We start from the raw sequence: 16,682 nt of genomic DNA, 5'->3' as shown, positions 1-16,682 counted from the left end.
AACGCCTATTAAATATAAATGATTAGAAAATAATTTTATGATAAAAATGAAATTATATACAGTGGCTCAAAAAATTGAGAGTACACCTTACTTTTACTTGACAAATCCGACTTTCAATGTAAATAACTTATTACCGGGAAGTGCAAACATGTTTTCATTTTTACACATAACAAATGGTTTAATTTAGAGTAAAAATAAAGAAAAATCAACGAAAAACTTCTAAATCGAAAAGTTTCAGAAGCATTTTAAATAAACATACGTAAAATTTTGCCTCAAAAAATTGAGAATACACCACTGAAATTTTTGCAATATCACGCATAGAAACAAAGTGTCACTATTAAGTTGCATGTCTTTTGGTTCTTAAAATGGCCCCTAAACGTCATGGTACCGATTCGAATGTGGTCCACAGATATTCAATGGTATTGATGTCGGGGTACTGTGGTGGTGTGTATGACTGCTGTTTACAAGGAAAAAGACATCATATTTTGATGTTACGTGCATTCTGTTTGGGGTCGTTGTCCTGCTGGAAAAAGGAATTTCCATCTAAAACCAAATTTTTAACACTTTCCTTTAGATTGCTGCGAAGTATATTCAAGAAAACCATATCGTTTATAATGCCATCTATAAAAATTAAATTTCCTACCTCGGATGAAGCCATGCAACCTCACATCATGACGGAGTCACCATCATGTTTAACTGTAGGACGTAAATTTTTTGGATTCAAAGTAGTATTATTCTTTCACCGTACAAGTTGATAAATAAAAAAAAAATTAAAAATCCTTATTGGTTTAAAGCTTTTATTGAAATTTAACTAAAAAAATATTTATTGTGTCATTTTTTCCGGTTTTATTTTGGAGTCGCGATTTTTTTTTTTCTTTTCTTTTTTCGTTTATAGGTGGGTCGATTGTTATTTATATTGCCAAAATTATTGGGAGTGAAAGAAGTTTAAGAAATTTTGTTTCAAATTATAATATGTAGAATGATTGAACAATGTATGTAATAAATTTATGAATATAAATAAGATTACAATTAAATGGTGTTTACAGTTAAATGTTTTTTTTTTTTCTTTCATATACTAAATATGCAAAGAGAAAGTATTGTAATCTAAAGAATATTTGACTTTGAAATATTGACAAATCACCGCATTTCAGATCTCTCTACAAACGATTTCAAAAAAAAAAAATTATGTTGATTTTTTTGTTTGTGTACACTTTAATAAATATAAGAGCAGAAAAATAAAAGCATAAAATATCGAATATGAAACTAGTTTGAAGCCTTTGCGCTAAGATTGTATTTCTGTATCAAATTTTGTACAAAATTCATCAACGGAACGTCTGTCCGTTCATAAGTTACAATCTCTAAATTAATAATAATAAAAAAAAAAGGAATGATATGTCTATATGAATGAAACTTGGTACATAGTTTTAACAAGAACTCTTGATATGTGTAAAACTTTGGATGAAAATCTTTCGGATGTCTGTCTCTTTGTCTATTCCTGTGTTTGTGATATTCAGAAAAATGCAGTAGCTTAAAGTGGATCAGTACACGAGAGATCCACAGTACTAATTAAATACGATAAAGCTAAACACAAAATGTGCCATATTTTGGATATATGCTAGAAAGTTGAGTAAAGAACACTTCTGGTGATTACAATTTATTTTGTCGCTTGCAAAATGTATTAAAATTGTAGTAAATGTTTTTGGCCATTTTTTTTTAAATGATCAATAGAAATTTCACTGTTCTTCACTGCAGTAAAGTGGGATTTCATATTGCGAATGTAGTATTTAAACACATCGGCGTCCTGGCATAGAGGTGGCGCGTCTACCCCGTGAACTGGGCGTCCTGGGTTTGAGTCCGTTGCTCTTCCATTGTTCTATCTGTGAGATGTGTGAATGTGCTCTCCTGTAAAAAGGGATTGTGCAAGCGAATGAGTGATGCGTGAGTAGCAAAGTCGTACTCTTGGCCCTAGTTGGCGCTACTGTAAAAGCAAGAGACGCTCCCCCACCGGCTTAAAATCGCTGTCTTCATAACAGCGGACTTGTCCATAGTCAATGCCATAAGAAACAACAACAACATTATTTAAATACTAAAACCTCTAAAAGTGACATATCAGAGGCAATATTTTAACTTGTAGTGTATTATTCTATATATACACACACACGCAAAAAAAAAAAAAATCAAGTCAGCTGGACTGAAAGTGAATAAACTAGTCTTGGCTAATATCTAGCACAATATTTGGAAAGGAATTTCCCAAGGCAAGTCACTTAGCATGGTACCTAAAATCAATCGCCAGTGCAAAAACATGTCAGTTTTGATATAGAGTGGATAGTTGGATATCCCACTCGTCCAAATTTTCATCACATCATCATCGGGAGTGAATGCGAATGGGTTAGGAGAGGTAAGTAATCTGCAAGTTGAGGTTCGAACTCGCAACATTAGGATTCATAGCCGAGTAACAAAGCCACTAGACAAAAGTGTACACTCCTTTCCGGAGGTTGTTATATGGCTTATGAAGTTACCACCACAATACTCCCCCACCAGTGAGTCGGTGGAGTTTAATTGCGCCAGTGATGGCGAGCGACGAACGCTCTTCTCGCCCCAAGCGTTATGGCGGGCGACGGCGAGTGTGTGTGAGTGGTTGCTGCCGGTAGATGGAGCCACGACAGCTGAACGAAGGATACGGCTGTTCAGAACCAGGGTCACCAATGTGCGGGTTGAGGTTCGAACTCACAACATTAGGATTCATAGCCGAGTAACAAAGCCACTAGACAAAAGTGTACATTCCTTTCCGGAGGTTGTTATCTGGCTTATGAAGTTACCACCACAGTAATATGTGGAGAGGGAAGAGATGTTTACTAAGAAGGTTGGAGTGAATTGAGGATTCAAGATCTGAACACGGATTAAGCTGAAGCCAAACTGAAAAAGGCGGGCCACCGCGAAGGAACCCATCCGATAAGAAAAACCAAAGAAAACCACAGGTCGAAAAATACAAAACCGAGAACCAACAGCTAGGTGATTTGCATTAAAGTCATTTAGAATGCCAAATAGCATAACTAAATAATAAATACTAAAAGATAATAATAAAAATTAAATTTGAAAAAATAAAAAAAGAATAAATATGGTGATAGAGAAAAATAATAATGCCTATAATTATTGTCCAATTCTTTTATCAACAGTTTCTCAACAATCAGGAAGGAGAGAATTCTTTGTAAGTTGGAACTTCAAAAAAATTTTCAGTTCCATCTCCAGTCCGAAGACCACTTTTCACGTTCATTACTCAAAAGCACACATTCTTTGAGATAATATATAAAATCCTATCCACTACTTTCTCACACATGTAAAAATAATAAGGAATGGCCTAATGAATCTTAAAAGCACCTTGCTTGCGGGTGCCCGGTGCCAGTGGTACTTTTAAGGCTCATCTGGCTGGCATGGAATACTCTTAAATGATCAGTTTAAATCGATGGGAGGAGGGGGGGGGGAATAAATAGTGTGGTGTGATCGACTGTAGGACGATTTAAATTTGCAAAAAATCGATTTCTCAGTTACAGTTTTATGAAATAGAAGCCATTGCACTAATTACAAAGATGTATAACATGGACAAGTTTAAAAAAAATGAAAATTCATGAACTGATTTTTTAAATATAATTAACTGGAACCCGTATAATTAATTACCATTTTCTCAGAACTTGTCGGTTTCCAAATTTCAGTATACATTCCTAAGATTCATTGCAAGCTGTCTGAAATCTTATACATCTTAAACATATTTTTCTTGATTTTTGCATCTGATAGTATATATTTGTTGCTATTGGCGATAGGCGAGGATCGAACTCGCAACCTTTGGGTTCGTAGCCGAGTAACAAGACCACTAGACAAAAGAAATTTCTCATGTCTCGTAGCTGTTATCTGGCTTATAAAGCGTCACCACATTACTCCCCCTTCAGTGCGTCGGAGGTGAGACGAACGATTTTTTGTCCTGTTTTTGCTGTTATTCGTGGTGATATATTGGCTGTAGCGTCTTATCCTTTTTTTTTTTTGGCTGATTATTTATCAGTTTTATTTATTTATTGGCCGATTGTTTATCAGCTTCATTTTTTTTTATTGGCTGATTATTTATCAGCTTTGATTTTATTTATTTCTGGTAGAGGGCGCTACAACAGTTGTATGAAGGTTTTTTGCGTATCACGTCATCGGGTCACCAATGTTGCTATTGGCGATAAGCGAGGATCGAACTCGCAACCTTTGGGTTCGTAGCCGAGTAACAAGACCACTGGACAAAAGAAATTTCTCATGTCTCGTAGCTGTTATCTGGCTTATAAAGCGTCACCACATATTTAAAGGATGCTATTTATAATGAAAAACATCATATATTTTTTATGCTTTTTTAAGCTACACGGAATTTTTTAATTTTTTTTAGTATACTAAAATAAAAATAAGTTCTTTGTTGCTATTGAATCTATCCTCGTCAATTATGCTGATTTTGGAGGATTTTATTCAGATTTTTTTTTTTTTAGGAGAATGAGGTTGCTAACCCATTTGTGGTTATGAGATCTAAGATTTTTGTTTCACAATACATATTCGATTTTCTATAAAAAAAATGCTTTAAGAAATGAATACTGTTATATCATTTTATAATTGAAACAGACCATTTTATTTTAAATTTAATATTTATTTGCAAAAAAAAAAAATCCTATTTTATTTAAAACATTATACTCGGGAAAATCTTGTTTCTCTTGAAAGTTTAGTTGGAATTCCACACTTGAGAGAGTTAACTTTCTCTGACTGTTTAATGAGCATGAAGTTGTAACTCTAGTACGAACCGAGTATTAAGTTTTATCAGTACCCATTTGGATTCTCTTTATTCTCTCTGTTATCTTCCGTGTCACTCTAAAACACTTGGATTTTTCTAAAGATGAGAGTGGAAATTTGGTGCCCAGATGGGAGGAGGATTTATAACTCTAATCTATCTCATACCTGATTGAAAACCACATTTTCCAGCAGCGTACTAAATCTTCGTCTCTCTTCCCACCTCAGACGAGCCCACACTGCCGATATTCAAATGTGGCGAAGATGGCGTATCTCCGAATCCTCGCAGCTGTGACAGTTTCATCAAATGCTCGCACCACTTGAAGTATGTGGTGCCGTGCCCAGAAGGTTTGCATTTCAGAAACGAGACAGGCCAGTGCGAGAAACCCTGTGACGCCCAATGTGATCAAAAGTTGGGTGAGTAAAAGAAAATGAAAAATGGAACTAAGACGCGGCTGTTTCAACGTTATAACAAGCAAAATGCAGATTTAAAAATGGTTACAGAGACATACAGTGTCTCGGTCACTGTTTATAGATAATGAACCTGATTAAACGTTCACCGTTTCTCGTTATTAATGGAAATATTCAACTGAAAATTCATTGAAAAATAAAATTTCATCGTACCAATATGAAAAATAACAAGTAATATTAAAAAAAGATTTTTCTTTTTTTAAAAATCCGTTTCTACTTAGGTCAAGAAAAACGAAACGAAGTTCGTTGCGAATGCTTTGACTATGTTTCTTATTTTCTCGTGGAATAAAGAATCGTTATTCGTTATCAAACTTGTTGGCTTTCTAGCCTCCTACACTTGCATTTCTGTACAATGTAGATTACAATTAAATAAGAAGGACGAATGATGCCAAAACAAGTGAACATTTTAGAATGATTCTGTTTTCTATAATAGGTGATATGAACACGAATATAATACAATATGAGGAAATATTTGGCTTTAAAAAGCATACAAAACAGATTTTAACAAGTAATGAGTTTCAAATAATATACTTCTGTAAAGACAAATAATAATTTTACAGATATTTAAAAGGTGAACAAACTAAAACAATGTAGCAAGAAACATTACAGCACAAACATGACGACATGAAACAAATATCGCCTGTTTACAAGCCAAATTTTCGGTACCATTAAGTAATTGTATCACACACACACAACATTAAATAATCCAAAAGATGAACATCAAATTAAAAAAAACATCCTCCCCAATAAACTTCAAAGCCCATCTTTCTCATTATACCCATCCTCCCTGAGGGGGGGGGGGGACCTCGAAATGAGGGTGAGAAGCTTCCAGCATGGTGGTTGGTTCTCGCCACCCCGGAGATTAGGATGGGGTCTGGCTCCTCCAATCGATGACGGGCCTACTTCCTTAGGGAAGGGTTGTACCGTGGTCGGTGATGTCCCTTAGGACTCAACCACATTTCCCGTCATTGTTGCTGTTGAGGTGGTCCGGTCATTCAGTAATTTTATCCGGGTTCTTCGGGCGAGTCGGAGAGTCAGTGATATGACTTCTCAATAAACCCCAAGCTCCACTTGGATTATTCATGCTAAACTACCAACAAAAAGACAAATAACATCAACAACGTTTTCTTATCCATTCTTCCAGGACGTGCATTCTCCTAGTGATTACGGCTTGCAGCACTTCTCTAAACATCATAGTCTAAACTGTCCCAAATTTTATCTATGCATTAAGACCAATTCTCCTGCCAATTAAACATTCATCAGAGTTACATCAAAAGTAACTCTGACCCTCAAAGCTTGGGTGGAAGAAAAATACACTAACGTCAATTGATACAGAATACTGGGCCATGCACTTGTGACACGAAAGGTCCATCAAATATACACATATTGACTGCCAAATCGACCATGGAAAACACCACAAATCAGGCTTTGAAAACTCAATTCCTTTAAGCGCTCTATTTCCACCGTGACCAAAAGACATAAAATTTTACAATTTACAACTATTATTTTACAATTTACAACTATTATTTTACAATTATTAACAAGTTTCTGTCAATACTAAAAAAGTGATAGAAATAATAATACAAATATAGATAATTATCAACTGAAAGCTAATAATACAACGCACTTTAATATAATAAATATAAAATATTACAAATAATATGCACAATCTAAAATATATCCGTACTAATACAATATCTATAATCTCACAAGCATTTATATATAAAATAAATTCATTTGAAATTCAGTTAAATATTCATTAATAATTCATATACTATCAATAAGTAATTACATAGTCAGCTATTTTAATATAAGTAGTGATTCAGTACTGTTTAATACTTACTAAAATTTTATATGCTAGCAATAAATCATTACAAAATCAAATAGATATAAGATATATAATAATACAAAATTTAGAATGTATTTACATAATATCAGAATAATATCCTCCCTGTGGACATTATTTTCTAGTGAAATTTCTGCTGTTCCTTAACTATAATAATTAGTACTATCTTGCTATAATATATCCAACTAGATCCATAACTCCAAAGGTACCATAATTCGTCGTAAAATATTTAATTCATATATCTTTGAACAAGCTATATTCATAGATATAGTGAGTAACTGTATTCTTATCAAGTCCATAATGGTAATCATCATCTTTTTGAGAAAAAAAAATGAACTTTTTCAATAGACAGAAAAACTTCCATTGTTAATGAATAGTTCAGATAAAAATTTCTTATAATATATTTTTGAGTCCACTTTGGGCAACAGGCCGAAAGTATATCTTGTTTCCATTATTGTCTCTCAACTTCCCTATCACATTCTTAAAAGAGACATCCTTAAGCCTTAGCTTAATTCAGAATTTTGTTATCTCAACATTAAAATCATTAAATTGCATTATCAGCACCATTAAGGTCAACCTGAATAAATAGGCTAGGTGATGTGTGGGATTTTAACTTTAGATTCTGTTTGTGTGTTAAATCTATTTGGTGTAATATACGATACGATTGTCATCTTACTAGACAAGTTTGCTGATAAAGACTTTTTCTCGCAGAAAATCTGCATTTAGAACAACTTTGCTATACAGGATGAGAATACTGTACAAAGTTTTCTTCCATTGTTTACTTGCATCAGCGATGAATAGGCTATTCTCGAAATACGTAACTAGAATAATAAACAGCCATTTCCAAGTCAGTGGCATAGCGGAAGTGTCCAGAGTATAATATGATTTTTTTTTTCGTTCCAACTCGCCATCAGTTGTTTTGTAAGCTACTGCCTCGTTCATTGGTGGCTGATTGGTCGGCTGTACACAAGAAGAAGTGGATTTGCAAGTGTAAACTGCACCGGTGTATGATATTATTCTTTATTCTTTTTTTTTCACAGAGATATCCAACAAATCATAGAGATATTTTTCTTTCAAAAGTGACAAATAAGCGCTGAAGTTTTGTCTCTACGGCACCCCCTAGACTGGCATCTATATGCCCCTCCTCTACCTATTTCCTTCTGGTCACTGCTCCTTTGTTCCTGGCCGCATTGGCTTTTGGGTACAATCAAGATGATATAACCTCTCTAACTGCTGACATCAGAACAGATATTATGGAGTACAAGTAGAGGATGATTCATCTGAGCATACTGCGTATAATTAGTGACTCACAGATGAGTCCAAAGTCAATGTTCTGTGGGATCTATTCTGTTTTTGACCCGCTGTTACCAAATAATATCGTGGACATAAGACACTGAATAATCCCATGGAATCCAATTCCTGGCACAAGGCGCACTTAGAAATAGAAGGGAATATTGAAATATTAATCATCACCATCGATTGTATTCTGCTATGGAAGTAGTTAGATTCCAAACATCTTACATACTGTCTATTTCTATAACTCAATATCGTTTTTCAACCGGTGTTATTTCGGCAGCCATTGTCTGTTACGTATAAAGACCCTTACTCATGTTTTGCATTTATGGTAGAATCTGGCTCTTCTCTAAATGCTGAATGTTTGCAATTTTGATACGTGATCAGACAAAGAGGGTGATGCCTGAACCGGCATCCTCCTCTCCTAGCTTCTGCGATACACCAACAAAAGGACATTTAGCCCAATGGATCTAGCATGCCCATATACATGGCGGTTCTTGTTCTCAAGACGAGGTCTTACTGTGGCCTTGAATCTATTGGGTGACGGTACATAAGGAATATAATTGCATTTCTCTTTTATTACTTTCTGTTCACTTGTTTCTTCTTTTAGTTAGAGCCTCTTTGCATTCCTATTTGACTACTTTTTGTTCACTTGTTTCTTCATTTAGTTGGAGCTTCTTTGCATTCCTATTTTACTACCTGTTTCTTCGTTTAAATAGAACTTTTTTATATTCTTATTTCTTTTTGGTTGTATCTAATAGGATAAAGAAATCTTGACTAGCAGAGTATTTCCAAAAGGTACTAAACAACATTTATATTTTTATTTCTTTTAATAAAACTTCTGAAATAATAAAAAATGATTTAAAAAATTTAACCAAATTTATAGATTAGTAAAAAATAACATTTTTTTCTCTTTTTCTTTTTTAATAGCTTGTGAATGCGGGTGGCCGACATGTGGTAAGTAGGAATAATTATTAATTAATTAATTTGAATAATTATGAATTACTAAGATTTCGTTTTACCATGAGCCCAAAATTTTAAAACAAATACAAAATCTCGATTTTAATGAATAATAAATGAAAAACAATAAAATGAAAATTATTTATTCAATCAAATTTTATCGGAATAACATAAACCAGAAGTTTCCAACACAGACGTGATCAGACAAAGAAGGTGATGCCTGAACTGGCATCCTCCTCTCCTAGCTTCTGCGATACACCAACAAAAGGAAATGTAGCCCAATGGATCTATTTCATCCTAAGTGCAGTGAATTGTTCCAAAGCACATATTCTTTCCTAAAGATATTTTAGAGCAAAAGAGGGGGGCGACATTTATTATTAATTATAACTTTTCAAAAAAAAAATATGAGCGTCTTTAAGATACTAAGGGAACATCATACTTTTGAAACTGCAGAGATATATTTATAGTTTAAAATTTTTGTCATCCCCGCCAAATACTGATTGGATACCCACTGGTGGATCGAAACCCGCAGTTTGGGAACTCCTGATTTAACCCTTTAAAGGGTCATTTTTTTCTAGTCATATTATGTTAAAATATTTTTAGGCTTGAAATTAGAATAAGAAAAGGGATTCATTTAGCTTATTAGATAAATTTAATTTGATTCATTCATTAATTTGGTTAATTAATAATTAACAAATCAAGACACATCATTTTCTGTAAGATAAAGAACTGAAGCATCTTCTTTGTAAAAAAAATTTGTCAGAACTTATGCCAACAATTTCCAATGCCAATTTCAACTTTTGCCAATTTCCAACTTATGCAATTTCATACAAATATTAATAAATTTGGTGGGAAGCATACTTCCCACGGCCCTAGAAAGGGTTAAGTCAGTTAACTTAATAATTTTTATTAAAAATATTAAAGGACCTGAAAGACGAAAATAATAAGAAATTCCCTCCCCCTTATTTGACCGCAATGAATCAATAAATGCTAGCGTCCTGGCATAGGGGTAGCGCATCTTCCCCGTGATCTGGGCGTCCAGGGTTCGAGTCCCAGTTTGGGTATGGTTGTTCTTCCTGTTCTATCTGTGAGATGTGTGAATGTGGCATCCTGTAAAAAGGGGTTGTGCAAGCGAATGAGTGATGCGGGAGTAGTCAAGTCGTACTCTTGGCCCAAGTTGGCTCTACGATAAAAACAAGAGCCCCCCCCCCTTTTCCGTTTTAGACCTCCCTCAGTTCGAGAAACACATTTAAAAAAAATCAGTCTGTCTGTCAAAGATAACTTTAAAAACGTTTTGAGCTAGACAGATGAAATTTGGTGTATGGGTTTTGCACCCAATTCGTAGATTCGATCAAATATTGAGCAAAATCCATTCACAGGAAGTTTGTCTGTCCGGCTATTCGAATATAAGTTAGCAGCACTGTAACTGCAAAACGAAGAGAGCTAAATAGATGAAATTCGGTACACATATTTCATGTCTTTAGTGCAGACATCTATCAATGAGGGGTTTATCGTATGTCGGTCTGCACTTCCAGAAGCATACAAACGAGATAACTCAAAGGTGCAATGACTTAAATGTATAGAATTTGGTAAGGGAGTTTGTGACTACACTTGCAGTTTTGTGTCAGATTTTTATTTCAATCGGTTGGGAAAAGACATCTAAAACGAAAATTCAATTTTTAGATACTATTAACCGCATGTTAGGGATTAATCGTTAAGGATGACACGATACTTTCCAGAAAAATGCTAAATTCAAGTCAAAAGTTAATATTTCGTAACTATTGTACTTTAGTGCTATGCAAAACGTTCTCATCTTTATTAGATTATATGCGAGAAAGTTTTGGTGAGACCAACCTCGCTGGTTTCTTTTATAATCCATATCAGCTTGGAAGAGGGGAACTGGCCTAGAATATGGATTCTTTTTGTCGCAAAGCCACAAACAGTGATGAAAAATTTAATGTTTTATTCTTTAGAAATCCAGATTGTTATTATGCCAATTCATAAGTCCATCAGTTGTTTATGCTATTTTTGCTGCATCGATTTGTTATGTCTAGAAACGTGAAAAACACGATTCTGCTAAAATTCGATTAAATATCACAGCAGGATCTCTTATCAGTTCGACAGAAAACTTCACTTATCAATATACACAAATGTCAAAGTATGTCTCCGATTATTTTGAAGTACTAGATACCATATAATAATCTCATTAAGTGTTTCTTATCATTTTTAGTTTTTCTCTTATGAGAAGAATAGAAAGAGGAAGTATCCTAATCGCCAATCGATTGGACTTCTTCAAAATTTCGATGTTTGCTCCTCGTTTTAAATAAAAGCCCGCCCAACTCAGAAGTTAAAATGAAGTCTGATTTCGCGTGATTAGAAAATAATTGTTTTCAAAATGTTAATAAATTAAAATTATATATATAAATATATATATACACTAATTAATTTCCTAAATTTTATCTTAATTCAGCGCATGTTAACTTTATTCTGAAATGTTCTCTTATTTACTGATCCAATTCCCACTTTTTTACTTAATTAATTCTAACACGCACATAGTAAAACTGCTGCTTCCTTAATTCCCACATCAGGAACAAACCGATAAAAATCCCTTGCATTCACACATACTTTTCAAAGATACCTAAGATTCCCTTGCCTACATCGACACGTGGCAAAGAAATCCCTATCATAATCTTATAGCGAAGTCAATGAAGGAAAAAATTTCTGTCACTTTGCTCTTGTATCGCGATGTAGACTGCAACGCTTATCGTTTTTTTCTCAGTACAAATTACAACTACCATGGTGAAATAAATCAAAGTTAAAATTCTAAAAGTTCCATCTTTACGGCCACGCACTATTAAAATATGCTTACATATATATGTATGTGTGTAATATTTTATTTTGACTGCGTTCCATAAAATTACTTTCTACACACTTAAATTCAAACATTAAAAAAAGTTGTTGATTGCAAGGGATTTCCACTCCTCTGGGGATATAATAACGGTAACTTTAACTGTCTTAAACAGCTACCAGGTTTCAGTCCCAGTGAAACTCTCTCTGAGATGTTAAAAGGCTACAAATTTGCTTTTTCGCCCCCCCCCTTTATTCAAATTTTTAGCTGTGGTGCCGAGCCGCATTTCTCTCCAATGATCTCGGATAAGACTCGCCAGCAATGATATCGAAAGCCACATTTAAGTTTCCTCTTTAATCACTCAAGTTCAGGGTTGAGAATGAATGAATCATCCACTCACTGAATAAATGAATGAATCATTTAAGTTCACAGTAGACTCGAGTTATGACTTTTTTCCAATGACAGCCATTTCTTTCAAGACTCTACATATTTGTTATCATAACATTTATACCGAAACTAACTATCTGGAAGATGATATCTAAACGGAAATATATTATTATTTCAATTTGCATAATATTTGTTACCTAAAAGCTCCTTGTAAGGAGATAGAAACATTTGGTTTTGGTAGTTGTGGAGTGAAAGAGAAAGAAAGTGATACTGCCTGATAGCTAACTATTTTTCTTTCTTTATTCCGTTCCTTATTTTGGATGTAGAGAAAAAGTTCCGCGGCATTTAATAACTTTCAGTTTAAATACACGGTTTCATTAAACTGAATACGGATTGTTGGTGCTTGAATTTGAGTTTTATCCAAATGAATTAATTACATTTAAACATACGAGATCAATAGTGTATCAATTTTTATCCACTTTGTTTGCTGTGTTTTTGTATTATCTATATAAAAATATAATAATTAAAAAAATGACTCAGGATGATCTAAAATAAGAGCAATCGTAAAATTCTTGGAAGGGTTTTTTTTTCTTTTTTTCTCGAATACAATACTCTTTTTGTATACTTTACAAAAAAAGGAGAAAAGAAGAAGAAGAAAAAAAAAAAAAATCTGAATCGGGGTGATTTAAAATGACAGCATTCGTCAAAATCTTGAAATCCATTTTTTTTTTTTTTTTTGTCGAATACAATACTTTTTTTGTTTACATTACGAATAAAAAAAAACAATTAAAAATTGACTCAGGGTTATCTAAAAATGACAGCATTCCTCAAAATCTTGAAACCCAATTTTTTTTGTCGAATACAATACTTTTTTTGTAAAAGAAAAAAAAAAATTAGAAATAAAAAATAATTTAAAAAAATGACTGAAGATGATCTAAAAATGATAGTACTCGTCAAAATCTTAAAATCCAATTTTTTTTTTGGTGAATACAATACTTTTTTGTATACTTTATGCAAAAATAAATAAATAAAATAAAAAAATCCTCTTTTAAAAAAGGATTATTGATTGCCGTTAAACAACAGCTACCTTTCAGAGAATAATCAGAAATTATTCAAGCAAATTACACACTTATTGTGCTTAAATCGACTTATCTATATAATGCTTTTCCTTGAAAATATTTCCAGTATACACAAATTTTATTTATTCTAACTAGATCCAAATATTTTCCTTAAAAAACAAAATTATATTCAAATACTTCCCTTTCCTCATTTCTTAGCAGTTATTTTAACAAAAAATCTCTCCACTAATGCCATATATATTTTCTAAATATTTTCTCATTTTTTTATAGCATCCGTATGTGAAGAACGTAACGGGGTTTACGCACATCCAGATGAATGCGAAAAATTCATTAAATGCGAGGATGGAAAACCGACTGTTTTCGAGTGTAGCAAAGGCAAAGCATTCGACATAAACAGGAAAAAATGTTCTTCGAGAAATGAAGTCGATTGCAAAATTGACTCAGTAAACGAGCTTCACGCTGTTAGCCGCCCACCTTGAATACTCATTCGTGGTATTTTTTTCATAATGATGGCAAAAATGCTTTTATTTTATTTGGTTTTTCTATATTTTTGAAGGGAGGGAAATGAAGACTTATTTACACTTTATTTAATAAAATATTTGAAAAACTTGCAGCTCAAAGATATGTAAGCATAAGTTATTTCTGAATTTGTAGTTATTTTTCCATTTTTACAAACATGATGATCAAGACGAATGATAAAATAAAAAGGATTTGAAAACAAACCTTTTTGCTAACCAAACTGGAAAAAGAGAACACTAAAACCCCGCACAACCAAAATTAATAAATAAAATAAAATAAAGGGGGATAATTGTAATTTTAGGTTGCTTTAAAATTTGCTAAGTAATATTTTTCAATAGATGTTAGTGGCTTAATTGAAAAGTTATTATTCAAAAAAGGCATCCTAGTCTCCATTCGATGAACCCAAGTTATAGCATATAAAAAAAAAAGTGATTTAATTGTGTAACCTAGTTGTAAATATAAATTAGTCATCCTCTAGATTTTTCTTGGTTTCATTTTATAAAAGTCGTCTGCAAAATTTAAAACTTTATTTTTTCGGGTTTTTTAAAAATTTAATTCCAATAAGATACGAGATGAATATATATATATATATATATCCTACTTTAATTTAGAGTATATCAGATTTCATTGTGGCTTCACCTGCAATAGATAAAGAATACTAAAAAAAATATATATTTTTCAATTTATTATATTGAAAATAAGAGTCCGTTGACACATTTAGTAAGGTAGTTTGAGTCTTGTGTTGAACGATGTTTCCTATCATATTACTTTAGAACTTTAACTATAAAGAAATTCTGTTGAATAGAAATTTATAATTACGGTTTCAAAGAAAGACAGAAATTTACTAATCCATTTCGTCAACTATAGCGGATATCTTAAATTGCAAAAAAAAAATCTATAATATTACTTTGCACATTTTTGTATAACATTTTTTTAAAACTATAATTCCCTTCATTTCCTATCAAGTACTATTAGCATGTCTTTTGTTGTTTTATAATAATCTTTTCAATATCATCATCATCAATCACTCACTGAAGTGTCATATTTCGTAGCGAATCTGTCGACTACTAGGATATTCAACAACAATTACAATTTCTTCTTAAACGTAAAAAAAAAGGGGGGGGGGAGAGAGAGAGAGAGAAGCGTTTTTACTTTCTTTTATTGCTCCCATGTCTTTAAAATGGTGTCATTTTTCACAGCAGCCGATTATTTTGTTCGAATTCCGTGAAATAAAAAAGATACAAATGGTTGCATAAAATGGCGGGAAAACTTTTGTTGCATAGAAATTATTTTTCGTAATATGGAGAATTTAAAAGTCGTTCAAAATCAAGATTCTATTAAAAAATTTCCTTAAACAGAAAATTTTGTTAAATGGAGATCATATTAAGACTGGAACAAGTATTAAAAAATAATTCAGCAATGAAACGAAAATCAATAAATCTTATGAAATAAAATAATCTTAGATCTCAATTATGTCGATCTGAAAACGTAAATCATGGAAAAAATGTTCAGTATACTAAAAGGAATGCGTCCAAATTATACATTAAAATGAGGAATAAAATTCACTATTGAAGTAAAACAATGCACGAAATTTACAGTTTTAAAAAGTAGCGTTAAGATGTATAATATTGGAGTGTGCTTATTAAACAGTATGTATCAATTAAAAGCAAAGATCTGCTTTTAAGTTTATGCCCAAGGAAAATATTTTTTATAAGATTTACAAAAGCAAAAAATATATTGGATTTGATGAGGCAATTTTACAAGATGGCTTGACTGCACGGTTATACTGCAACAAGCCCCCCCCCTCCCCCAACTTCTAATCCAAAGCTGAATGGAGGAAGAAAGGGGGAAAAACAGTTTCACATAAAATGATACAAAGTAATTATTAGTAAAATGGTAATGAAAAACAAGTAGGCACAATAAAAGAAGTCCAACAAAGTTTGTTCAGATTAAAGTATCAAATCCCACAGAAAAGGAAAAGGTTAGCATGTAGGTCTTAACCAAGCAACATTAGAAGTCATTCTTATAGTTTTGAAGTGATACAGACACTGAGCATTAAAGTACAGGTATTTGATAAACATGTGAAAAACTATTATGCCACAGTTACAATATGAATAGATAGGCAATTTATCACCTAATAATAATAGATATCTATATATGGCTTCATCCCAGTCTTTTCAAAATTTTATGTCTGCACTTTTATTACGGGGGATAAAATTACTTTCCTAGATCCATAATATATACAGATGTTAGAAAGAGAAGGTAGGTCTCTTTCCAAGTCGATAGAAATCATGGGCCCATTGCCATCAAGCTTTTCCTATGATTTGTTTGCTGATGAGCATATATGTTGTGCAACTCTAAAATACCTGTCTCCAATTTACTTTACATATCATATGAAGGGTTTAAAACCATCTCTAAACATTTAAAGAAACATATTTCCACTTAAAATAAATTAATTTTTAGATCATCAATG

General features: G+C 32.7%; 1 protein-coding gene across 7 annotated transcripts in view; it reads left to right on the top strand.

The window, feature by feature from the left end:
- LOC129983886 (death-associated inhibitor of apoptosis 1-like) overlaps nt 1-14,310 on the top strand; it is a 50,538-nt gene extending 36,228 nt beyond the window's left edge. For all 7 annotated transcript variants that reach the window (XM_056093573.1, XM_056093572.1, XM_056093574.1 and 4 more), the window contains 3 exons: nt 5,035-5,223; nt 9,347-9,373; nt 13,961-14,310. In XM_056093573.1, the coding sequence (XP_055949548.1) occupies nt 5,035-5,223; nt 9,347-9,373; nt 13,961-14,169 (425 nt within the window). In that variant the 3' untranslated portion in view covers nt 14,170-14,310. The remainder of the gene's footprint in view (nt 1-5,034; nt 5,224-9,346; nt 9,374-13,960) is intronic.
- Nucleotides 14,311-16,682: the final 2,372 nt, after the last annotated feature.

Source organism: Argiope bruennichi, chromosome 9, assembly GCF_947563725.1.
Source record: "Argiope bruennichi chromosome 9, qqArgBrue1.1, whole genome shotgun sequence".
Lineage (NCBI taxonomy): Eukaryota > Metazoa > Arthropoda > Arachnida > Araneae > Araneidae > Argiope > Argiope bruennichi.
Note: the sequence above shows the minus strand (reverse complement) of the source record. Positions and strands in the feature narration are given on the sequence as shown.